At 41.7% G+C, this 25,388-nt stretch overlaps 1 protein-coding gene across 1 annotated transcript; it reads right to left on the bottom strand.

Annotated features, from left to right (window-relative positions):
* Positions 1 to 8,561: 8,561 nt before the first annotated feature.
* Positions 8,562 to 24,282, bottom strand: LOC105924349 (protein mono-ADP-ribosyltransferase PARP14). Its single transcript, XM_036146024.1, has 15 exons — positions 24,047 to 24,282; positions 20,196 to 20,362; positions 14,975 to 16,996; positions 14,584 to 14,820; positions 14,270 to 14,494; positions 14,109 to 14,175; positions 13,347 to 13,493; positions 13,173 to 13,232; positions 12,818 to 12,994; positions 12,458 to 12,596; positions 12,317 to 12,372; positions 9,854 to 10,534; positions 9,635 to 9,768; positions 9,363 to 9,540; positions 8,562 to 9,287 (listed from the first exon to the last, which is right to left on the bottom strand). Exons 1-15 carry the CDS (start codon positions 24,219 to 24,221, stop codon positions 9,007 to 9,009), a joined length of 4,746 nt encoding a protein of 1,581 aa, XP_036001917.1. The 5' UTR covers positions 24,222 to 24,282; the 3' UTR covers positions 8,562 to 9,006.
* Positions 24,283 to 25,388: the final 1,106 nt, after the last annotated feature.

Genomic DNA, 25,388 nt, shown 5'->3' on the forward strand with positions numbered 1-25,388 from the left:
ACTGAAGAGCCTCATGCTCTCCCAGGGAGCCAGCTCCCCTGCTGACTCCAATAGGCATCCCTGTACTCCGAAAACCCACCTGGAGAGGGAGGCTCTGCCTGCTCCACCACCATAGCCCGAGGGGCCAGAGAAAGGCGGCAGGGCCCGAGAGCCAACCGCAAACCAAGACCAATACCACCACCCCTCAACCCTTCCACCCTACCTCTGGACCGTCCCAGAGGATGGAAAAAAGAAAAAAAACTCTGGTTAGAACCAGCACTGGAAGACGGCATGGACTAGGACCAAAATAAGGAGCTGGACACGGACCCCTCCAAACATCCACATACCACCCCCACTAAGGAAATAAAATGTAATCTCACCCCAACACTAACATTGAAACAACTCCTAACCCACACACCACAATAGACACCCAGGCTGGGTTCACTTCCACTCCCCCTCCCTCCCCTCCACTGGCAGAATCTCAGGAACCCAGAGCCCCGGACACACCCTAGATCCACCCAGCGGCAGTACAGCTACCAGGCCAGTAACCTACGTCCGCCAGGACAGAACCCACCAAGAGGATTGGAGGCAGCTCCCGGAGGCTGCCCTGAGGCCCTCTTAGCCCTGCCCAGGTGGGGGCCACAGACCCAGTGCCGGGCCCACCAGACATCTCACTCCAGGCACCCCCCAGAGCCCCAAGACCCAGGCACCCCCTGAATCAGCCTCCATGCCCTACAGGACACACCCCACAGTCCCCCGCTCCCACTAAGTGTATGAGCTGAAGTGATGCAGATGTCTCAAGACAGCATCTGCATTCACTCCTGAATGCACCTTTACATAGTGATAAGATGTAAATCACTCGCTCCATTCGCCTTCTTCGCACTTAATTTGAACGCACCTTTAGACATATGCAATACTTAAATAAAAATACTGAAACTGTTACTATTTTCCAGCATTTCTTTGCACTACTACAGACATTTATAAGATAAATTAAGGAGAAATGATATCCATGTATATGAACAATTTTAATTTGACTACTATGCTTTTCATAATGCTTTCCATAGTAAATAACAAGTGGAACAGCAACAGATTAACAATAGACACATTTTTATAATATCTTTTTTACAAAGCAACAACAATGAAAAAACAGCAGGACACTTATGAGGTTACAAAAAAATAACCATTGAGTTTTTCTCTGTGGCTTCCCATAAACAACTTCAGTTTACCTAATTCCACCTCACGATTTTCTCCAACCTGTTAGGTATTTAAATTAATGAATGCCTTTATAAAGCTAAAAATGTCAGAACATTTCCTTCTTTGTAATGGGCCATGTATTGATTTCTCAGCCAATTTTAAATGGCAAACTGAATACATTTCAGCAAGCCTAATTTCCTCCAGTGGATGTTTATAATATTTAGAATTGTTTCATACTGAACCAACTTTTGTTTTTTGACATTCTGTGGGAGACAGTCCAAATCCTGGTTGATTAAGACAGCTCAATCACACAATCGTTATACCTTAGACCAGGGGCATCACACTCATTTCAGTATTGGGCCACTTTGCCATCATGAAGTCATTAAAAGGGCCGCTTGCACCTGTATAGATGACACTTTTGATTTCAGAATTTCATCCCAGTTACATTAAAATGCACAGTAACATAAAAGTAGTGCCCTTAGGCCAAGTTTATACAATTTATGTGCAAAAAAAAAACAAAAACAAATTTGATATTGGGATGAGTTACACTTTAAACCCATCATTTTGCATCACTTCTCTATTTTTGGATATTTCTGGGTTATTTTAATGCGTTGTGGAAAAACTGACATCTATTGGCAGGATGCTGTTACTACACAGTAAAAAAAAAACATTTGCTACAGGAGGCACAGTGTCAGCCACTTTATACACTATGCCTCTACTTTATGACATGATATGCCTTTTTTTGACTCTTGAGGGCCGGATAGATTGCCTTGACGGGCTGGATTCGTCCCGCGGGCCTTGAGTTTGACACGTGCCTTAAATTAACAGACTCTTACAGTACGATTGCATGGCCTGTGATGATGATACATTATGTACTCATTTTCTTTGAATCTTCAGAATCAGATACTACAGAATTTTCTCTATATTTTAACAATTATCAGTCCAGAATCATCATGTCTCTTACAAAACATTATTATTGCTGTATGAAGAGCAGTTGAATACTTCTCACAACAGGATAAAAAAGTAAAACAAAAAGCATTAAATAAATGTATTACTCGAAAAAGTACTTTAAAGGTTATAAGTTTGTTTTTTGTTTTTTGCAGTGTTTCACAAAGAAAATGCACATTTCTCCTCAGCTAAATGTGATGAGGTACTCTGGGTAGGCCTGGTCATCAGAGAAGATAACAAATATTGCAGGCTGTTGTTGGTTGTTCACCAAGCTGTCGAAGCAGTCTATATGGTCTGAACCACGAGGAGGAGAACCATTCTTGGAGGAATCACCAACTGCGTAACGGCCGGTAAGAACTCGAGTAACATACAGTCTCTTCATTCCTGATGGGTCCGCTGGGGAATAACGATCAGCTGAGTAATTTGCATTGACCGCAAAGTAAACTCCCTCTCCGAATGCACCACACTGATAGAAAAGTTTGGATTGTTGAACTCAGGCAAAATTTAATTTCACTTTGTTTTTTCTTTTTTTTAAATAGTGTCCTGTCTGGCAATGTTGCAATAACATTTGTTATCTTAATGCCAAAAAGAACCCAACAGATTTTACTTTCACAACTGGAGCCTTGCCGCTTTCGCCATAGTGGTCAGGTTGATTTATACATTCAAGAAGCTTTATTAGAATTTATGCTGGGAATATTTCATGTTATATGCCCAATGAAACAAGAATGTAGGAGAGGAAAAAGGAGAAAAGGCGAAAGAGAAAGAGAGAAAAGGAAGAGAACAATACATCCTCAGTCTGCTTCTTCACCTGCAACGAGAGGTGTAAAAAGATACATAGAAGATGTATAAAGTGACAGCTGAAGATAATCATAGGAGTTTCTGTACAGAAGTGAGTTTGTAAGTACCTGGATCCAAGGACATGGAGGTGTTTGTGCCGGTGTGCTTGTATATGTAATTTTATCTATGAAAAAAAATGCTCAATAGTGGTTGTGAAGAGCCAAAGGACCCCCCCCCCCCCCCCCCCAGAGCACCGAGGCAGGGAGCCAGGGAAACCAAAACCCCAGATGCCAAAAGGGACCTTCAGACTAAAGGTGCCAAAGAGGGGCCAATACAGGAAATCTGACTACCCCACCCAAGGGAAGAGGAGAGATGGCCCCCAGGAAAAAAAACCAACAGCCACAATGCCGAAGCTCTGGGAGCCCCGGGGACGAGCCTGTGGGCTCCGTCGGCAGCTAGCTAAGCTGCAGCAGATCCAGCTAGGGGCCCCGGGACCAGGGGCCTCAGGGCACCCCATTTCAGTACTGAGCAACGGAAGCCAGGCCCCGTGAAGCAGCCGCAAAGGAGCCGCCTGCACTTTGCCATCATTGAAGTCATTAAAAGGGGCCCGCTTGCACCTGTATAGATGACACTTTTATTCAGAATTTTCATCCCAGTTACATTAAAATGCACAGTAACATAAAAGTAGTGCCCCTTAGGCCAAGTTTATACAATTTATGTGCAACAAAAAAACAAAAACAAATTTGATTTTGGATGAGTTACACTTTAAACCCATCATTTTGCATCACTTCTCTATTTTTGGATATTTCGGGTTATTTTAATGCGTTGTGGAAAACTGACATCTATTGGCAGGATGATGTTACTACACAGTAAAAAAAAAACATTTGCTACAGGAGGCACAGTGTCAGCCACTTTATACACTATGCCTCTACTTTATGACATGATATGCCTTTTTTTGACTCTTGAGGGCCGGATAGATTGCCTTGACGGGCTGGATTCGTCCCGCGGGCCTTGAGTTTGACACGTGCCTTAAATTAACAGACTCTTACAGTACGATTGCATGGCCTGTGATGATGATACATTATGTACTCATTTTCTTTGAATCTTCAGAATCAGATACTACAGAATTTTCTCTATATTTTAACAATTATCAGTCCAGAATCATCATGTCTCTTACAAAACATTATTATTGCTGTATGAAGAGCAGTTGAATACTTCTCACAACAGGATAAAAAAGTAAAACAAAAGCATTAAATAAATGTATTACTCGAAAAAGTACTTTAAAGGTTATAAGTTTGTTTTTTGTTTTTTGCAGTGTTTCACAAAGAAAATGCACATTTCTCCTCAGCTAAATGTGATGAGGTACTCTGGGTAGGCCTGGTCATCAGAGAAGATAACAAATATTGCAGGCTGTTGTTGGTTGTTCACCAAGCTGTCGAAGCAGTCTATATGGTCTGAACCACGAGGAGGAGAACCATTCTTGGAGGAATCACCAACTGCGTAACGGCCGGTAAGAACTCGAGTAACATACAGTCTCTTCATTCCTGATGGGTCCGCTGGGGAATAACGATCAGCTGAGTAATTTGCATTGACCGCAAAGTAAACTCCCTCTCCGAATGCACCACACTGATAGAAAAGTTTGGATTGTTGAACTCAGGCAAAATTTAATTTCACTTTGTTTTTTCTTTTTTTTAAATAGTGTCCTGTCTGGCAATGTTGCAATAACATTTGTTATCTTAATGCCAAAAAGAACCCAACAGATTTTACTTTCACAACTGGAGCCTTGCCGCTTTCGCCATAGTGGTCAGGTTGATTTATACATTCAAGAAGCTTTATTAGAATTTATGCTGGGAATATTTCATGTTATATGCCCAATGAAACAAGAATGTAGGAGAGGAAAAAGGAGAAAAGGCGAAAGAGAAAGAGAGAAAAGGAAGAGAACAATACATCCTCAGTCTGCTTCTTCACCTGCAACGAGAGGTGTAAAAAGATACATAGAAGATGTATAAAGTGACAGCTGAAGATAATCATAGGAGTTTTCTGTACAGAAGTGAGTTTGTAAGTACCTGGATCCAAGGACATGGAGGTGTTTGTGCCGGTGTGCTTGTATATGTAATGTTTATCTATGAAAAAAATGCTCAATAGTGGTTGTGAAGAGCCAAAGGACCCCCCCCCCCCCCCCCCCCCCAGAGCACCGAGGCAGGAGCCAGGGAAACCAAAACCCCAGATGCCAAAAGGGACCTTCAGACTAAAGGTGCCAAAGAGGGGCCAATACAGGAAATCTGACTACCCCACCCAAGGGAAGAGGAGAGATGGCCCCCAGGAAAAAAACCCAACAGCCACAATGCCGAAGCCTCTGGGAGCCCCGGGGACGAGCCTGTGGGCTCCGTCGGCAGCTAGCTAAGCTGCAGCAGATCCAGCTAGGGGCCCCGGGGACCCAAGGCCTCAGGGCGCCTCGCCCCCCGAGTGCCCTCACTGAGCAACGGAAGGCCAGGCCCCGTGAAGCAGCCGCCAAGAGCGAGCCCGTACCTGCCCAGACACCCAGCCCCAAACACCGAGTACCACCAATGCATCACCAGGCCAAGGCGCCAGCCAGTGGAGGGGAGCAGGGCGGGGGATGGGCTCCACACTTAGTGGATAACTGAGATGTCCTGGGAGAGTGGGCAGTACAAATCCAACCTGACAAATAAACAAACAGAAAACTACATACACAGTGTGGAATGTATTAACTTTGATCCGTTTCTTACACTTTTATGAAGGTTCAACATGTGTTTATATGCTTTAATATGCTTTTAAGATAGCTGGCTGAAAGCTTCAAAACCGGGCCTGTTGGTAAAAGAATTTGGAATTCTTGGAATTTGCAAGACGGGTTTCTGTCTTGCAAAAGCTTTTGTTTAGCTCAAGGTTCGGGGTTGTGGTCAGCGGCTTGCAGGCAATGCCCGGAGAACCAGTGTAGTGTAGCAGCCTGCAAGCAATGACCGGAAGAACCAGAACAAGGCAGCCAAAGAAGCAACCCCATATAGGGTAGAAGTATTGTTAAGGTGTGTCATTTGCTCATGTAACGGTGTGTCATTGGCTCATGTAACTCTGTGAGACCCTCCCCTTTGAAGTTAATAAAAAGAGCCTGCACAAGGTAGAGGAGAGAGTTGTTGCTCGCAGGTGTCGGCTGGTGCAACTTCTCTCCCTTTGCAAAGGTGAAACTTCAATTCTGTTTCCTTGGCTAAGTTTTTGTTGCACTCTTAGACTAAGTCCTGCACATGACTCAACGGACCCGGGGAAGCAAGCGGCTTCAACAACAGTCACATTCACTCGTTCCCACCCTAGTGCCCCCACACGCAAACATTCCTACAAGACAAAAAAGGGACGCAGTAGACATACTTACCACACACATCCTATATTTCTAGGTCCAGGCACCAGCACCCAAAAGCTATACCCAGCCCCGATAGGTGAACCCTAAAATCAGGATGGGGGGAGGGGCACCACCACAACCTGAACTGGTTCATGCTGCGGTCCTGACCCCCCATCCGGGCCCCAGACCAGAGGACCACGGGCCTGGGCCCACCCACCCTGGGCCCACCCACCCGGAGATGGGGCCAACATGAACTGAACAGGCCAATCAACCGTAGCCACCCCCCCCCCCCACAAACCCTGAAGTGCTGCCTCCACAGCCTCCCCCTCCATACCCTAGCCCATAATTTGACAGCAGCACCCTCTCCCCAGCGACGCACCCACCCCCAAAGGTCCTACATGAATGGCAGCGTGAAGGAGAGGGCAGAGGGGGGTGTTCAGGGAAGGAGAGGAAAGGACTGAAGAGCCTCATGCTCTCCCAGGGAGCCAGCTCCCCTGCTGACTCCAATAGGCATCCCTGTACTCCGAAAACCCACCTGGAGAGGGAGGCTCTGCCTGCTCCACCACCATAGCCCGAGGGGCCAGAGAAAGGCGGCAGGGCCCGAGAGCCAACCGCAAACCAAGACCAATACCACCACCCCTCAACCCTTCCACCCTACCTCTGGACCGTCCCAGAGGATGGAAAAAAGAAAAAAAACTCTGGTTAGAACCAGCACTGGAAGACGGCATGGACTAGGACCAAAATAAGGAGCTGGACACGGACCCCTCCAAACATCCACATACCACCCCCACTAAGGAAATAAAATGTAATCTCACCCCAACACTAACATTGAAACAACTCCTAACCCACACACCACAATAGACACCCAGGCTGGGTTCACTTCCACTCCCCCTCCCTCCCCTCCACTGGCAGAATCTCAGGAACCCAGAGCCCCGGACACACCCTAGATCCACCCAGCGGCAGTACAGCTACCAGGCCAGTAACCTACGTCCGCCAGGACAGAACCCACCAAGAGGATTGGAGGCAGCTCCCGGAGGCTGCCCTGAGGCCCTCTTAGCCCTGCCCAGGTGGGGGCCACAGACCCAGTGCCGGGCCCACCAGACATCTCACTCCAGGCACCCCCCAGAGCCCCAAGACCCAGGCACCCCCTGAATCAGCCTCCATGCCCTACAGGACACACCCCACAGTCCCCCGCTCCCACTAAGTGTATGAGCTGAAGTGATGCAGATGTCTCAAGACAGCATCTGCATTCACTCCTGAATGCACCTTTACATAGTGATAAGATGTAAATCACTCGCTCCATTCGCCTTCTTCGCACTTAATTTGAACGCACCTTTAGACATATGCAATACTTAAATAAAAATACTGAAACTGTTACTATTTTCCAGCATTTCTTTGCACTACTACAGACATTTATAAGATAAATTAAGGAGAAATGATATCCATGTATATGAACAATTTTAATTTGACTACTATGCTTTCCATAATGCTTTCCATAGTAAATAACAAGTGGAACAGCAACAGATTAACAATAGACACATTTTTATTATATCTTTTTTACAAAGCAACAACAATGAAAAAACAGCAGGACACTTATGAGGTTACAAAAAAATAACCATTGAGTTTTTCTCTGTGGCTTCCCATAAACAACTTCAGTTTACCTAATTCCACCTCACGATTTTCTCCAACCTGTTAGGTATTTAAATTAATGAATGCCTTTATAAAGCTAAAAATGTCAGAACATTTCCTTCTTTGTAATGGGCCATGTATTGATTTCTCAGCCAATTTTAAATGGCAAACTGAATACATTTCAGCAAGCCTAATTTCCTCCAGTGGATGTTTATAATATTTAGAATTGTTTCATACTGAACCAACTATTGTTTTTTGACATTCTGTGGGAGACAGTCCAAATCCTGGTTGATTAAGACAGCTCAATCACACAATCGTTATACCTTAGACCAGGGGCATCACACTCATTTCAGTATTGGGCCACTTTGCCATCATGAAGTCATTAAAAGGGCCGCTTGCACCTGTATAGATGACACTTTTGATTTCAGAATTTCATCCCAGTTACATTAAAATGCACAAAAACATAAAAGTAGTGCCCTTAGGCCAAGTTTATACAATTTATGTGCAAAAAAAACCAAAAACAAATTTGATATTGGGATGAGTTACACTTTAAACCCATCATTTTGCATCACTTCTCTATTTTTGGATATTTCTGGGTTATTTTAATGCGTTGTGGAAAAACTGACATCTATTGGCAGGATGCTGTTACTACACAGTAAAAAAAAACATTTGCTACAGGAGGCACAGTGTCAGCCACTTTATACACTATGCCTCTACTTTATGACATGATATGCCTTTTTTTGACTCTTGAGGGCCGGATAGATTGCCTTGACGGGCTGGATTCGTCCCGCGGGCCTTGAGTTTGACACGTGCCTTAAATTAACAGACTCTTACAGTACGATTGCATGGCCTGTGATGATGATACATTATGTACTCATTTTCTTTGAATCTTCAGAATCAGATACTACAGAATTTTCTCTATATTTTAACAATTATCAGTCCAGAATCATCATGTCTCTTACAAAACATTATTATTGCTGTATGAAGAGCAGTTGAATACTTCTCACAACAGGATAAAAAAGTAAAACAAAAAGCATTAAATAAATGTATTACTCGAAAAAGTACTTTAAAGGTTATAAGTTTGTTTTTTGTTTTTTGCAGTGTTTCACAAAGAAAATGCACATTTCTCCTCAGCTAAATGTGATGAGGTACTCTGGGTAGGCCTGGTCATCAGAGAAGATAACAAATATTGCAGGCTGTTGTTGGTTGTTCACCAAGCTGTCGAAGCAGTCTATATGGTCTGAACCACGAGGAGGAGAACCATTCTTGGAGGAATCACCAACTGCGTAACGGCCGGTAAGAACTCGAGTAACATACAGTCTCTTCATTCCTGATGGGTCCGCTGGGGAATAACGATCAGCTGAGTAATTTGCATTGACCGCAAAGTAAACTCCCTCTCCGAATGCACCAGCTGTAAGATATTTGCATTAAAAAATTTGCAAAAAAGATTTTTAGGTTGAAGCTATAGCAGTTAGGCAAAGCTTACCATGTGTTCCTGCATAACTCCTCTCAAATCTGCCCCTCTCAATGCAGTAGCAGGACTCTGCAGATGCGCCATGGTAGAGGAACTTTTCACCAAGTTCTGCTGGACCATTCTTGGCTAGTATACGCTGCCGACACAAGCTAAAGGCGTTCCACAGGTACATGTTCTGCACACGTTCAATCTGTGACCACACAAAAAAAGGCAGTTACAATTCTTTTATTTCTGTCAATTTAATTTTTGTTGTTATAACGGTGGAATAATGTGAGCATACTTACTTTATGAATTTTGTATGTGGTAGTTTTGTGGAAGCCTCCAGCTATTTCCTGGTATTCCTGAGAGTTAGGCAGCAACTCTACCTTTTTGAAGACATCGTTGTGCATAGGTTCCCAGTGCGGTGGTAACTCTAAAGCTAAAGCAGAAATTAGCCCAAAAGAATTTTGAAATCCCACATTTATTGTGTGTCTAAAACAGAACTAAGCCCTTTCATGACCTACCTTCAGACTGTGTCCTTTGCAGTTTGTATGTTTTCCCAGTTATCCAGTCTGTGGCTTCCAGTGACTTTAAGTTTACATTGAGAGTCCTGCCATCAGGCATCTCCATCTCCACAGACACTTTTTCCTGTGAGTGAGCATCCTCCAACATGTAGTTTTCACGTAGGCTCAGCTCTTGCCATTCTCCATTGTCATCTTTCATTGCCCACTGGATGGTAAGAGCGCACATCACATCTTCCTTATCTTTGAGGTCTTCTTCAAGGGCTCTCTGGACTTTTTTGTTTATTAGCTCAGTGACACTCAAGACATCTTCCTTTAAACCTTTCAGGACATACACATCTTGCCCTGACCCTGACCGATCTCTTCCCCTGGATGTACCAGCAGTTATTGTCTTCTGCTCCAGACTTATTCCTTTGACTTTGATTTTTGCCTGTACTGCGTCCAACTCTATAGCATCTAGCTTGTGGAAACTATGCACATCCACTGTGCTCTCAAAAAGCTCTTGCTGCACAATCAGCTCCAAATCTCTTTTGACTGCCTTGGTGACATCTGGACCACAACTGATTACCCACAAAACTGTTTGCTGGGGATTTAAAGAGATGAAGGATTGGTCTTGTTTTGACAACCAAGTTGAGAATCTAGAACACTTTTGTTGCATCTTCTTCAGCCGTTGTCTAGCTTTGTCTGCAATAAGGGGAAAAATGTCAATTGTCTGCTTTTTAACTTAACACAATGAGTAGAATTTGTAATTCATGAACTGTGAAACAACAACTTTCCCAATCCCTTACTGGTAGAGTTGTGCAAAAGCTACCACCCCTATTATAATATCTGACAGTTGTAAGAATATTTCCAGGTGGTTGATAGAAAATAATAGGTTTGTCAGACAAACACGAGACAAGATTGTAACAATGTTTTTGGGAAAACTAAGAATTTGAAATTTTTTCTTTTTTACAAATACAATTAGGATTTCACAAATCCCAATCTGGTTTAATATAACTTGTAGAGAGCATAAAGTCTTGCTGTTCCGATTTGACTATTCTACTGTTACAATTTTTCCACTTTTCCAATTCTACCATTATTATGTTTTCACAAATGTAACAGTTTTAAACTGTTCTGTAAAAAAAATGATTCAGTTCACCTTTGAGCAGTCTATGAATTCACTTCAAGAGCTACAAAGCAGATGACAAATTTTATGTCACTAGCAACAAAGAGATAATCACAGCTTTTCCAAAATTCTATCAAATTATTCCTATCTTGTCACTCTGTGACAGTACCAAACCATAGTTGTTTTAAAGCTTGTTTAATCACACATCCATTGAATCTCTCAGTTGTTTGTATACCTCAGTGATGAGGCTAACATGCAATTTTTATCCGCTAACTGTCAACACCACTGTCAAAACAACTTCCTTCCTTCAAAATAAGAGTAGCATTAAAGGGGACATATACGTTTGAGTCATTCCTTTTGACATTTAAATCATTCAATTGTGGTCTTTATAAAGTGGAACTGCAAAAAGGGCCCCCCCACACACACAAACACACACTTCCCACGTTATACCTCTCTTTGTATTTGCATCTTAGAGTAACTCGTTTTGATGGGGACTGTGCAACTGAGGCACTTTACACCCCTCCATCCCTCCAGGTCACAGACTGTTCCACTCCACCCTGTTCGGCCATTTGTATAGTATGCTGGGGGACAGTGTAATGACTTATGTGTGTTAATGCACCCAACAACTGAACATTTTCACGTATCCACTTGTAGCTTCGGGATCCTTCGCCTTCGGCATCCTTCAGCCTTGACTGAAGGATCCTGAAGGATCTGTATAATATGATAGATTTTGACTTTGTAAAGTGCCTCGAGATGACATGTTTCATGAATTGGCGCTATATAAATAAAAATTAATTGAATTGAATTGACTACAAAATCGCAGTGGTAAATAAAATGGTGGATTTGTGAAATTGATTAGCTGGAATCCAAGACTTTGCTTAATGGTTCTGCATCAAATACGGTATCTTAATTGTTTAAAAAATGTAACAGCGAACAGAGAAACCTGAATGGCTGGAAAGAATATGACCAAAACAGAATTTACAGATATCTACACAGCTTCTAGAGAGACTTCATTCGATTGTGAGTCATAGAGACTCAAAGTACACAACAAAATGTATTTAAGGGCAAAAAATAGGAATTTGCATGATATGTCCCCTTTAAGCTATCTGGGCCGCATACTAGTTAATGATAATTTGTAACATTTGTAAATCAGTTCTGAATCATACATTTTTGAATATTGATATATCGCAAAATAAACGTAATCTCCGACCAATAGTTTTAAATTCTCAATCTAATTGTACAGTAATTCATCCAAATCCCTTTTTATCAATTCAGTTGATTGTGATGTTGTTGTTTGTGGGAGAAAAGAAAACTCATGTTCAAAATGTTAACTGATGAAAATGTTAGAAATGGAAGCAAACCTTTCAGGCTGAGGCGGCTCTGAACAATCTTTCCTAAGCGACTCTCCAGTTCTGATCTGTAAGAACAGGGCAGGAGCGTGAAACAAAGCCTTCTGAATCAAACCATAATATATTGTGATCACTCCAAAGTCTATATCTAACCTAAAAGCCTGGAAAACCGCTTCTGGCATGATGACGATGCGAATGAGAGAGAGAGAAGTAAGATTTATGTCCCTGATTGTTGAGGCCATGCCATCCAGCATCGCTTTAGAAGCATTCTCAGCACTCAAACCACCCTGTCCTAAAAAGGAGAAGAGACAGTTCAGTTGTAAATTCACACAGTTTTTCAACATGCTATTGAGATCATGTTATCGGATTTATCAACTTAGTTTTTGTTTATTCTATTTTAAGAATTCACTTTGCTTGATTCTACACAATATTTATTGGAGTTTTAAGCAAAATGCCATATTTCCTGAATCTGTTCAGCACTAACAGAATCACACATCTTAATGGAGCACAAACCTGTACCAACGGCTGGGAAAGCCACTGAGCCATATCCTTTGCTCTCACACAAGTTCAGTATCTTTTTGCAGGTCTTGCGGATTACATCGGAGTTGGATTTAAAACTAGCATGAATGATTTCCTTGCACCCAAGCAATCCAGGTTGTGTTGAGTGGATGAGGTCTGCGGGAACGCCCACTGAAAACATAAATACAGCATACACTTTAATTATGTAAAATTGATCCTTGGTGGTGATTACTACCATAGTCTTTTATTGTATTATCTTATTATTTCGAAAAAGATTTCTGTTTAAAAAATGTCCAAACCTAAAACTTCCTAACATGGCTGTTTATAATATTTTTATTCCTGGGTTTACCTTGCGTTAACTCTGCGAGGACTGCTGGCCCTGCTGCTGTCAGAATGGCGTTGGACACACCTGTTTGGAAAGAATAATCATAAAACTATGGATTCAAAGCATTAAATATTACTGAAAACAGATATACCTGGAAAAAAATGCTTTTTAATTTGAGTGCAAACACTCAGATCATACCAGACTGATGGTTAGTGAAGTCAGTTGTGTTGACGATAACATCAGTTCCTGCAGCTACAATGTTACCCTGGAGGATCTGAAGCTTGACTCCACCCATCATGGCTGTCATCTCATCATTAGTTATGGATACATGTCGATAGAAGGAAGCTTAAAAAAGTAATACAAATATGAATATGCTTTTACACTCACAATAAAATAATTAATGTTAAACTGGTTAGCTGTGTTTGTTTTCTGGCAATATTTCCATCAATATCAAGTTGCTATTTTTTTAGCTACCTTTAATTAGAAATGTATCAAGGAAATATAGCACTCATGCTATGGTTGTTTCTTTCAGCAAAGTATGTGGACCTCATTGGAGTTTAAAGGAGTTAATTTAACCCTAAGTTTCACTCTGTTAGGAACACCATTTAAGAAAGGTCTTGATATGTCATCTTGTTTTAGAGCATTCTAGTCAACTCTAAGCAATCATACAAAAACCACTGATGCTGCAATATTCATGTATGTTATTTTATCAAATGCAAACTGCAGTTCAAATGACAATGCTTATTTCAGTACTATCTTTGTCCATTTGCATGAAATGACTCAAACATGGTTGAAATGTAATAACTTGAAGTTTTTTTGCAGCCAACAATCAATCTATCTTTGTATTAGTAAAAAGTCTCAGTCTAAATAAAAAAAATTGACACTTTAGTGAAACACATATTGTAAGGTTAATCTGGGAAGAAACTGAAGCATCATAAAATAAACACAAAATAAACCAACCTTGGCTTGGATTAAGATCATTTCTAAATCCTCTAAGATGCAATGCGACCTGGGCGGACTGGAGGGCCTGTAGTAGAAATATAAAAACGTCTGAGCCCTATCTAGTGTAAAGTGAACTAAGCCACTGGAATTAGTGCAAAAATGTATTGCGTTTTCATCACCTTGCTTGACTCTTTATCCATAGGGTGAACAACAATTCGGACTAGGAAAGGCGACCTGCTGGTTCGCTTTTTTTCAAACGCAGAAACTTCCTCCAGAAGAATCCTAGTTGCCAAGTTGTGTGGAAAACGAAGGAGAGCTTCAGTCCCAAGCACTGGAAGAGCAACTGAGCTGTAGCCTTTAATATTACAAGTATCCATTATCTTTTTGATTCCCTGCCTCAGCACCTGGAGAGTTCACAGGGTGTGTGTTATTGTTAGCAAAATAACCATTAGTTTGAAATAGTTGATGATCAAATTACAAAGACATATTTCACCTGGGCTGCAGATCCATGTTGGCTGTTATCCCAAGTCAGTAGGTTGAGGAAGATGACTGCTTTACAATTAAGACTAGGTAACCTTTCAACTGCAACTGTTTCACCTGGCAATGTTGCCCCTCCTGCTTCCTTATTGAACTTTTCTGTAAGCTGTGGCCCAACTGTTCTTGTTAAAATATTACCGATGCGTGTAGAGACAGGATCATGGCCAACCATGGGAGATACAATGGCATCCGCCTAGGACAGAACACTTTAATAGAACCCAGTTCAACAGAACCTTATAATCACATTGAGTAAATGACTGGAGTTGACCTTAATGTACATTAGCATATCAAATATCCAAAATCAAGTATTAACTTGTGCAGCTGAACTCATATGCAAAGATTTGTACCTGTTGGTTCTCAATTGTTCCTTGAACAATCTCAACTTGTACAGGAACTTCGGCAGTGGCTCCGTTTGCTGTGTCTTGACCAGCGACATCAATCTTGAGTCCCAAATCTTTTCCTGGCAGAAGGCGGTCACATGCTTCCTGCATAGCCCTCACCACTTCTTTCCTATCGTCTATCAGTATGATTTTGCTAAGACTTCGCTCACCCTGACTACCAAACTCCTTAATTGCAGTCACAATAGCCTCAGAACAAACCTTGATGGGAACATCATATATGCCTGAGCTAATACATGGCAGGGCAATAGACTTAAACTCCATCAGTTCAGCTAAATTAAGAGCTTTTTGGACAGTTTTCTCCAACAAATGCCTCTCTCTGCCACTTGCCTTTCCACTTTCAGGTCCAACAGCATGCAGCAGGTTCTTGCACTTCAAGTCCCCTCCTGTAGTTACTACCACATCACCGACAGCAATTTTTCCAGTCTGTTTTACAAGAGCTTTGCTTTCCTTTTGCACTTGAGGACCACCTGCTTTACTCAATGCAGCACCAACATCATCAAAGTGGTTTAAATTTTCATTGGCATAATTTACAATTCCATCAGCATACTGTTTTGTTATGTCACCCTGACAAACCATCACCTGAAGCCCATGTCGAAGATTGTATTTAGCAAGATCAGTATGCTGTCTGCCTAATAGATGCTGTTCATCGAGCTGTATGAGACACCTTCGAGAATGTGCAACCTGTAAGAGACTATCTCTTCCAGAAGGACCGTTAAAATATCTTGATGCCCCTGGCAGGTCAATGGTCACTCTGTTGATCACAGTAGAGTCAAGAAGTGGACCCAGCCTGTTCCTGACCTTGGTCACATTGCTGCATGAACCTTCAAGCAACACCATGGGGCTAGAAGATGCAACAGGACTGAAGGTAACACCTGAAGAGTCAAACCCCTGCATATGCAGAAACTCTGGTAGAAGATAAACCAACTCACGGAAAGGGAGAATGACTTTCCCTTCGACGCTTGCCTGATCCAAAATAAACTGCGCTACAATTTCACTGAGCTCTTCAACCTCTTGAGAGTGGCCGAGCAAATGCACAGTGCCATCTGCACCAAAAACAACATTAGCTCTATACTGCTTTTGGTTCATGTCATTTGTCCTGGACTTCAACTTTTCACAAAGTTCTGGAGGCACAACAAGGCAGTTGGGAATATCATACCTCACCTCCTTAAAGTTTTCTTGGAGCAGAATTAAAATTTCATTTAAATCAGTGACACTGAAGGAGAAAAGGTGTAGGGTTTTTCCCCCTATTTCTGCCTCCACTTTCTTAGCAACTCCTAAAAAGTCACAAAGCCCCCCTGGACCACCATAAACCTTTTTCAAGAAGGCCATAAAGTGTGGGCTTTTGTCTGTAATTGTCCTCTCCAAAACTAGGTTCTCCTTATCGGTGATAACCTCACCAGCCTTTAAAATTTCCTCTACTGACCCCACCAAAATTATCTTACCCTCATCAGCCTGTGTGACTTTCAGTGCTGGAAAGATTTTTCCTAAACTGCATTCAATTTCTTTCCAGAGGAGACGCAGTTTTGCCTCACCAATTTGACGAACAGTGGTTTGTGTGTCACCTGAACAAGATCCTCCATTTTCAACATACAGAGACTGTACATCTGTTAATCTTGCTTGTACCTGGTTATGCTCCCCTACAACAACAGCCATCCCAGTCTCACTGTCCATGTTCACCTTATCTGTGGTCTGATTAGAGATGTAGGACTGCAGCAAAGCTCTACCTTTGAGAGAGTCCTCATAGTGTTGCCCTACAACACCTTGGTGAGCTACTCGCCTGACTGAAGCTCTCCTCTCCTCTAGATAAAACTCTGCAGTGCAGGAAAATGAGTCCAGCTGCTTCTCCAGTTCTTCCTTCACTTCTGAAGATTCTTCCAGGTAACCGGCAGTATAAATGTCAAGCTCTGGCTCATATTCTTCACTACTTGGTGGAGGGTTTGGAGGAAAACTGGACTGCTGCATTGCTTGCTGTGGAAAAAAGCACCACAGGCATTAATTTTAAACTGTTGTTGTACCTATCCACGAATATGATAGTAAAATACATTAAAGTATTAAAGGTAATCAGATATTTGCTTTGACATAGTCAAATGTACATAGTACATTTGTTCATTTTTCCCTCCAAAGAAATGAATTGCTAGCTGTCAGCTAACATAATTTCTGGTTTAAGAATATGAGTGGGTCCAGTCTATTCATGGAAAACGTGTGCCTAAAAAAGCTGGATCTCTGCAACGCCTATCAACTGGTTCACATTAGAGACAGGGATGAGTGGAAGACTGCCTTCAATGCCTTCACAGGTCGCTACAAACATCTTGTCACGGCTTTAGGGTTAATGAACGCCCCAGCAGTTTTCCAGGCATTGATTAATGTTGTGCTCTATAACATGGTGGACCAGTATGTTTCTGTGTACCTGGATGGCATCCTGATCTTCCCTAAAGATCTTCAGAGCCATCAATCCCACATCAGGTCTGTACTTCACCTACTCTGTGTTGAAGCAGAGGCACATCTAAACATTGCAGGACACCGGCACTTGAGGACTGGAGTTTTAGACCACTGGTCTGGACGGACCATAAGAATCTGGAATACCTCAGATTCGCCAAAAGACTCAATCCTCTACAGGCTACGTGGGCCCTGTTTTTAAAACAAAGTTGAAGTTTTAATGTCACCTGAATTTAGCACTGTCTTTCAGACCTGGGATCAGAAACATGAAGCCTAATGCCCTGTCACTGATTTAGGAACCTGCGGAGTGTTCTCAGACCGGTGGTACTTATGACTACATCTTTCCAAACTAGGCCCAATTGTCTGTCACAATGTTGGATTTGGAGAGAGAGATCAGAGATGCCCATCAGAAGCACCCGGCCCCTGACACAAGAATTGCCTGTTTGACCATCTGATCCATAAGGTCTTGAACAAGTGTCATAAGTCCCATCTCTTTTGCTGTCACGGTCAGAAAAAGATCCTGGAGATGGTTTTGGCCCTGTTCTGGTGGCATTCTCTGGCTCATGACATCAGAAAATATGTATTTGCCTGACATGCATGCAGCATTACCAAGCTGTCCACATTTCTGCCTTCTAGGTAATTACGACTTCCTGTCCATCTCGCCCATCTGTCTATGGATTGCATCACTGGCTAGCCCCTTTCTGAAAGATGCACATCATCCTCTCCATTGTTGACAGGTTTTTGAAGATGGTCCTTCTTGTTCCTTTGCAGAAACTCCCCTTATCCAAAGAGCTTGGGGAAATCCTAGTCCGAGAGGAGTTTTGTCTCCATGGTTTTCCCTCTGACATCTCCGACCAGGGTCCCAGTTCTTGCCACTATGAAAGAAGTTCATCTCCCTTCTGGGAGTTTCTGGTAGCCTATCCTCTGGGTTTCATCCACAGGCAGATGGACAGTCAGAGGTTGCCAACCAGGAGGCGAATACTAAGCTGTGCATCTACTACAACCAAGAACCTTTAGGTGGTTTCACAATTTACCTTGGGTGGAACATGTCATCAACTCCATGCCGTCCTGTACCACCGGTCTGTAACTCTTCTACACAGTCATGGTTATCAGTCACAGGTGTTCAACCTTCATGAAAGAGATGCAAATGTGCCCTCTGCCCATGCTGCCACCATGAGATGCCTTCGTGTTTGGAGGCAAGTCATCAAAATCGTTCCCATAGCGCTGCTCCCACATTCTAGGTGGGTGAGAAGGTCTGGCTCTCCATCAAGGATTTGCCCTTGCAGTTGGAGAGTCAGAAGCTGGCTCCTCATTTTGTAGGTCCCTTTTCCCTCTCCAGAGTGGTGAACCTTGTGTCAGTTTGGCTGCAACTACCTCGCTCCATGAGGATTCATCTCACGTTTTATATGTCCCGGCCGGGTCAAACCCTTTGTCCGGTCCAGCCTTGCGTTTGCCTCCAACACCCCTCCTCTCCTTTTTGATGGTGAGCCTGTGTACATAGTTAGACATATTCTGCATTCTCACAGACAAGGCCATGGGCCTTAGTACCTAGTGGACTGGGAGGGGTAAGGACCTGAAAAGCAATCATGGATTCCCAGTCTATTAATTTTTGACAAGAGTCTCATTAAGGAGTTTCATTGGCCAGCACCCTGACCAACCTAGAGGCCCAACAAGATCCACATTTTTAGGAGTGGGTACTGTATTGCCTTTGGTCTTCAACGATGTAGTTTCCTGCTGTGAGTTTATGGGAGTTAGGGTCATTTTGTTTTGATCCATCTACCTGTGTGCTCCTCTCTGCTCTGCCCAGCTCTGCTCCACTAATTAGAGGGAGCAGTGATACCTGTTCTTTTCCTAGTTTCCTGATTAGTGCTCGCCTGCGTTCCTGCCTATATATGCCTGGTTCATACAGCCAGTCTCTGCCAGATTCTCGAAAGCCATTTGTGTGAGTAGAACATCCAGCGTTTTTGGTTACCTGCCTGTCAGTAACCTTGCTTCATGGTATGGATTTCCTTGTTTGCCTTGCCCCTATCGGGCTCTCTAGTTGGCTTCTCTATTCTTGACTTTGATCTCCTGATCCATTTTCTGACAAAGCTCTTTGCCTTGCCCCTGTATTACCTCTGCACACTTCTGCCTCTTGTTTTGACCCATCCCTGAATAAAGTTTCCAAACATTGATTGAAACTTCCCTTTTTAGTAAATTTATTGAAACCACTCCTGTTGTTTAGCTGAATTATCGGGCCCTCTGTCTTGGCACTACAAAATCATAATTGGTTCAAAACCATTGAGGCAGGAGCAGGACAAGATGGATTCTATTATGTTGATGATTGCCCCCACGTGAAATAAATGTGCATGGCCAAAATGCTCTATTGCCCCTCAGATGGGACAATTGATAAATCGTACAGATTTGAAATTGGGTCAACAAGTAGATCTCTCCAAATCGATAAAAATAGTACCCCTGCCTGGTGTGTTTGACCAGGTGAACCACGGATATTCTCGACTGCAGTCATCCGGCGAACCATAACGACCACATACAGGACTTCCTCAGTCAAGATACCTCAGGCTCAGCTGTTCCACCCTGCTGAGTAGGGCAGAGGCATTGATGTTGCCACTACCACTGGCGGAAGTTCATCCAGATAATCATAAATACATCTAGCAACATTTTCCTCAAACTCATTAAGCACCTTGCACACTCATTAAGCAACCTTATTTTACTTTTCATGAATTTTACATACCAGAGAAGTGGGTGATGAATTCAGGTTTGGCCTGGCTGCTTGGCCTGGAAGCTGAGTAATAATGTCAGGGGAGGTAATGGGTCTGTCACTGTCTCGCACATTCAGCACTAAAGTAGCACCAGTCAACTCCAGTTTATGCTCAGATCTCTGTAGGACTCTTTGTTGATCTGAAAGGGGGAAATTAAAGAAAATATAAAAAACAAGAATTATTTCTTTCACAGATGTTTGTTAAATGTATTTCTGTTGTGTTGAGAAACACAAGTTATAACAGGAACCAGGAGATCAAGTAGAATGAAGGACAAGTTGTGACATGTTCCTTTCGTTGGCATGAAAGATTTCTGATTGTTTCTGATAAACCTGTACTCTGACTCAGCAGTTTCATTTCAATATCACATTTTGTTTTGAATACTATATTCATTGGCGGTGCTAGACATTTGGGTCCCCTTGGTGCAAATGTCTTGTCCACTCACAGCTCCTTAAACGCAGCAGGTAGGAGAGGTGGATAGAAGGTGGGAAAGAGTGGAGATGTCTACTTGACTTTTTAAGAAATGGGAGCAACACACAGCTGAAACAGAAACAAATAGGGTTCCAACTACAGTGTAGAGTAGGTCCAAAAAGTATGGAAGCATGTGTGTTGATCATGCATATAGAAATTAATGACTTACCAAGCCATTTTTCTTTCATCAACTCATGACTTTGTTCAGTGCCCCTCTGCGCATTGGCTGAGCTGACTCTATGCACAAACTTACAAAACCTTTGCTTTAACGGTTATATTTAATGGATTTACTTACTTAAACAGGTTGACTTGTGTGGTGGTCAACAGGTGCAAAAATGCTGCAAATGGCTGAACACCCCACTTACTGCAGACACCTGAATGATGCAAACTCAAAACACACAAACACAAAAAACGCTGCAAAAGAAAAATGCTAGTCACAGGAAATAGAGAGAAGCAAACTGAAAAATGCTGCAAGTACCCTTTAAACACCCTTTAAAAAAACCTAAGTGCACCAGACTACTAGGGGTAGTCAACTATCAAGTCAGGTGGGCCCAGGCCCTCAGTAAAGACATTAATGTAATCCCCAGGAAAGGACAGATGGAATGAAAAAAGGCATGTTTTTGTACATCTCTTTTTAAACTTATGGCTCTAGTCTTACAATAGTACAGAACAACTGCATATTTACATAAGTAATATTAGCATGCTTGTCTTTACTGAGGGGCCTGGTCCCATTGACCAGGCCAATTTGCAGCTTTTTTAAGCTGTTGTTTTTTTTGTTTGTTTTTTGATCCTTTCAGCTATTTTCATTGTGCTTCTGTATATTTTCTGTGATCCAAGCATTTTTTTTTTTGCATTTATTTTTGTGTTTGCATATTTCATGTGTGTGCAGCACGTTTGGCAGTTTGTGGCACGTTTAGCCGTTAGCTGCGCATTTGCACTGGTCAGCTACCATAGATCTGAGAGAAAAAGGGATTTGAAGCGGCTTTTTCTCCGTGGGGTTAATGTCTCCCTGTTCATTTGTGGATTGTATTCTGCCGTTCTGTAGGTTTGACATTCCCATTCAGAATAGCACACCGGTAGATCCCCGTCTGTCAGTGTTGACTATTTTATCAAAACAGCATAGGTCTTTGAAGTGGTATGCTGATCATGTTGTTAAAAAATACAATTTATGAAGTGCAGGGCGTTGCACTTTATGTTTGACTGATTTTGTTTTCTAACAAATACAGTTTGTAAAGGGGAATGCTGTTTTGACAGATTTTTATTCTTGGGTTATTTTGGGGGAAGGTGCAATATGGAAGCCATTTCTGTGAAGAGAAACCACCCCTCATTAAACAGGGGCGGAGGCTCCCAGCTTGAATCCCCCCTTACAATGCTGTTACTGCGAGCATGACTTGGCCCCAGTGGAATAACAAGTGGCCGTTTGGTTGGTAGGTTGATGGTCCTCTTTTGCATGTGAGCAATGAGTTATGATTGTCACACTTACATTTCTTGATCCACTATACAAATATACTGCTTATAAGGCTGAGTTTACCTGTATCTCTTGAAAAGATCTTTTGGAGAAGAGACCAAAGGTTTCAACAAAGAAGAACCTATCCAGAGGACATACTCAACTTTTTTTCTTTTTAATACTTTTTTCTTACAATACACTTTTTGATGATAACTAAAATAGTGCTGTGCGAACTCTTAGTATACCAAATAACTACATTAATTTTGTTCATAGCTGGTTGAATATATCAAATACAATAAAGTAAAATGCATGTGTAACATCAAAGTATCCACTTACGTTGGATGTCTAATTTTGAGAATTTACAATCTGAAGGTTCCCTGCCAAAAATATGCATCCCCTTCTATTTTACAGGTTATATATAATTGTTGATTTCACTCTTTCTACATACTCACATACTCTGAGCAACTTGTGTGAGTCTATCCTGTAATACCCAATGTGATGTCAAAGCAGAAGAGACTATTAGTGTGTGTCAGCAGCTCCAGATTTTGCCCTATACAACAACGACACCCCCACACCACCCACCTCCCATCCTTTAGGTGTAAACACAATTCTCAGTGCATGATCGAAAGTCCCTTTTGATCTGTGGAACTGGTGTATATGAACACTTGGTGGCTTTTTAAAATGTTATTGATAATTTATTGCAGTAATATAATAGTTGCTTCAAAATAAAAAAAAGCTTGCAGATGTGAGCATCACCCAAACAATAACGGCAGGGAAAACAATTAGGAACTAGCTATGGAAAACGAAGAAATAGAAAGCTTAATATTACATTGGCATTCTTTTCTATCCGCTCTTTGATTGTTTTGTTGGTTGTTCCAGTAAGCCACTGGATGCGTTTTGTTTTGTTTTTAGTTCATTGTCATATTCTGGGTTTTGTTTTGGTTTGTTTTTTAATCAGTTAGGCCTCTCTCCTGCCTCAGTTTTTGGTTTCTGTCTTGTTTGGATTATTTTATAGCTTGTGTATGGTTGTAGTTTTTCCTGTCATGAGTTTTAGTCTTAGTGGTTTCTATTCTGTACTTTGTCCTGGTTCTTATCCTAGTATTAGTTCTAGTTTGCATTATATGCTTGTGTTCTGTTCAGTCCTTCTTAGCTTCACTTCCCTCCCTTTGATTAGTTCCACCTGTTTTCTCTAATTGGTTTCTACTCTGTTCGCCTGCTCAGTCCCCTATTTATTCCTGCTTCACTCCTTTGTTCAGTGCCAGGTTGTCTTGTTGAGTATGGGTAAGTCTCCTCCTGCAAGTTTCTGTTTATTGGTTTGCTTTTGGATTTTTGACCCCTTTTCTCCAGAGATCTGAGCCATCCTGTTTCTGTCTGTTCCTGCCCTGACTGCCCAACTGGACTGTTTTGTTTCTCTACCGTTTTTGGTGTGACAGGCTTTTTGGATTTTGTCTCTGTTTTTGATTTCTGTTATTAAAGATCCTTCTTTTTAAAGAAACCTCTGCTGGTCTGGCTGAATTCTGGGTCCGCTTCCTCTGATCATTACATTAATAGCCACTTTGCTAAGCTATAAGATATGAAGGATGATGTAAATCTGATAAAATAATAAGATAGGATAAAGGGGCTTAAGCACAGCTCCTCTTTACTTCACAGTACTTGAAACTGAATCTTTGAATTTGTTGCATCTCTAAAATTAAAGGGACAAATGCAGTTTTTTAAAGGAAACTGCAGTGAAAATCTGAATCACATATTAAAAAATATATGCCTGCTAAAGGTCATCAGTATAACAATAAAAATACAATTTATTAGATATTAGATAATATTTTTCAAAAACTGAATTTCCTGGTAAGTTTTACTTTCACTTTCACATTAACTGATCTTTAACTTCAGTGGATAAATCCGGCGTCTTACCTTCTTGCTCTTTAAAAGCGATGCTGTAAAAGTTTTCCCGGACCTCAGTCAACGAGCCGCACTCTCCACCGCGCGATTTGCGCCGAATTTGGAAGTAACTTTCAACTCTCTTCCTCTGATCGTCATTTAAACTTTCACACTCAAAGAAAACGGGAAACCTGTAAGAAGTGTCCATCGTGATCGCTTATTTTGATAGAAACGCCTAAATAAACGCACTTGGGAGCCGCACAAAAACCCAGCTGACAGCTGGAGGACGTGTGCGCACAAGCGCTCCTTCTTTTTCATAGAGCGTATCAGCAGACGTCAGCAGAGGGGGAAAGCACCTTGACGAACCAAAAGGATCACTGTGATCCCTTCTGGTTCGTCTGATCCGATCACAACAAATACAAAGAGTTGGCTTTTTAGTTTATTTTTAAATATAAAGTCAGAATTGTTTTTTAACAGAAAGGGGAAAGCCAGCTGTCAGTTTCTAAAGCACAACAGAAAGAACAAAGAGCTCTTTCCTGTTGGGCCAGTTTGGCCAAGTCTTCTGTCTGGAACACATCTTAGATGGAAATAGGACGTCTGTAGGAAAAAAAATCTCCCTGGTATAGAGATTCATAAAATATGCTTAATCCATTTCAGATTTATTTTACTTTACCTTTTTTTTTATACTCAAACAAGTCTTAATACCACACAAACATAACTTGACTAAATGCATTATGCAGTTTTCAAATAATGGTGTTTGTCTTTTGTGTTTTTTTGTTTTGTTTTTATGAAGAATCAAATATTGCAAAAAAGCCTAGCACTTTAATAAAATAAAATAAAAACATGTGGGATTTGGTTCAGTTTAATTGCTCACATCTAGGCAGTAAATCCCATAATTAGAACCTTTGCGATAAATTAAAAAAGGTTACGAGTTCTCAAAAAGCAACAAATTAAGTGCATAGAGAATTAGAGAGCAGATGAAAAAGGTCAGGTAACATAGCCATTTGACAGAAGCTTCAGGATTCAAGTTGCATTTAACTTCCATAGTATTTTTTTAAATAATAAAACTTGAAATGGAGCTTCAAACAGAATCAACATGGATGAGTCAAATCTAATAAAGTCCATTTTCTTTTGTCAGAAAATTCTTTCTTCTTTTCAAGACTACTTTTCTGCACTATGCTTCAGCAGAAGCTTTTCAAAGCTTTTAGAAACAAGATGCACCCTTTTGGGACTAACAGTGAATCTTATATCAATTCATTTATAATTTAAATGTGAATTGACATTACCATTCATTTAAATTATGTTATACTTGAAAATATGTCCTACAATAATCCATGCCATTGATAAAACACAAAAATAAAAATTGTCCAATTGG

This window comes from Fundulus heteroclitus, chromosome 14 (assembly GCF_011125445.2).
Source record: "Fundulus heteroclitus isolate FHET01 chromosome 14, MU-UCD_Fhet_4.1, whole genome shotgun sequence".
NCBI classification, from domain to species: Eukaryota; Metazoa; Chordata; class Actinopteri; order Cyprinodontiformes; family Fundulidae; genus Fundulus; species Fundulus heteroclitus.

Bases quoted from the DNA above. Each gene is read 5' to 3' on its own strand.
- LOC105924349 (XM_036146024.1), bottom strand. From the start codon at position 24,221: ATGGACACTTCTTACAGGTTTCCCGTTTTCTTTGAGTGTGAAAGTTTA. The intron at 12,597-12,817 runs GTTTGTGCTCCA...TCTCCTTTTTAG, and splicing joins TTTCCCAGCCGTTGGTACAG to GACAGGGTGGTTTGAGTGCT. The intron at 9,288-9,362 runs GTAAGCTTTGCC...AATATCTTACAG, and splicing joins GAGTTATGCAGGAACACATG to CTGGTGCATTCGGAGAGGGA.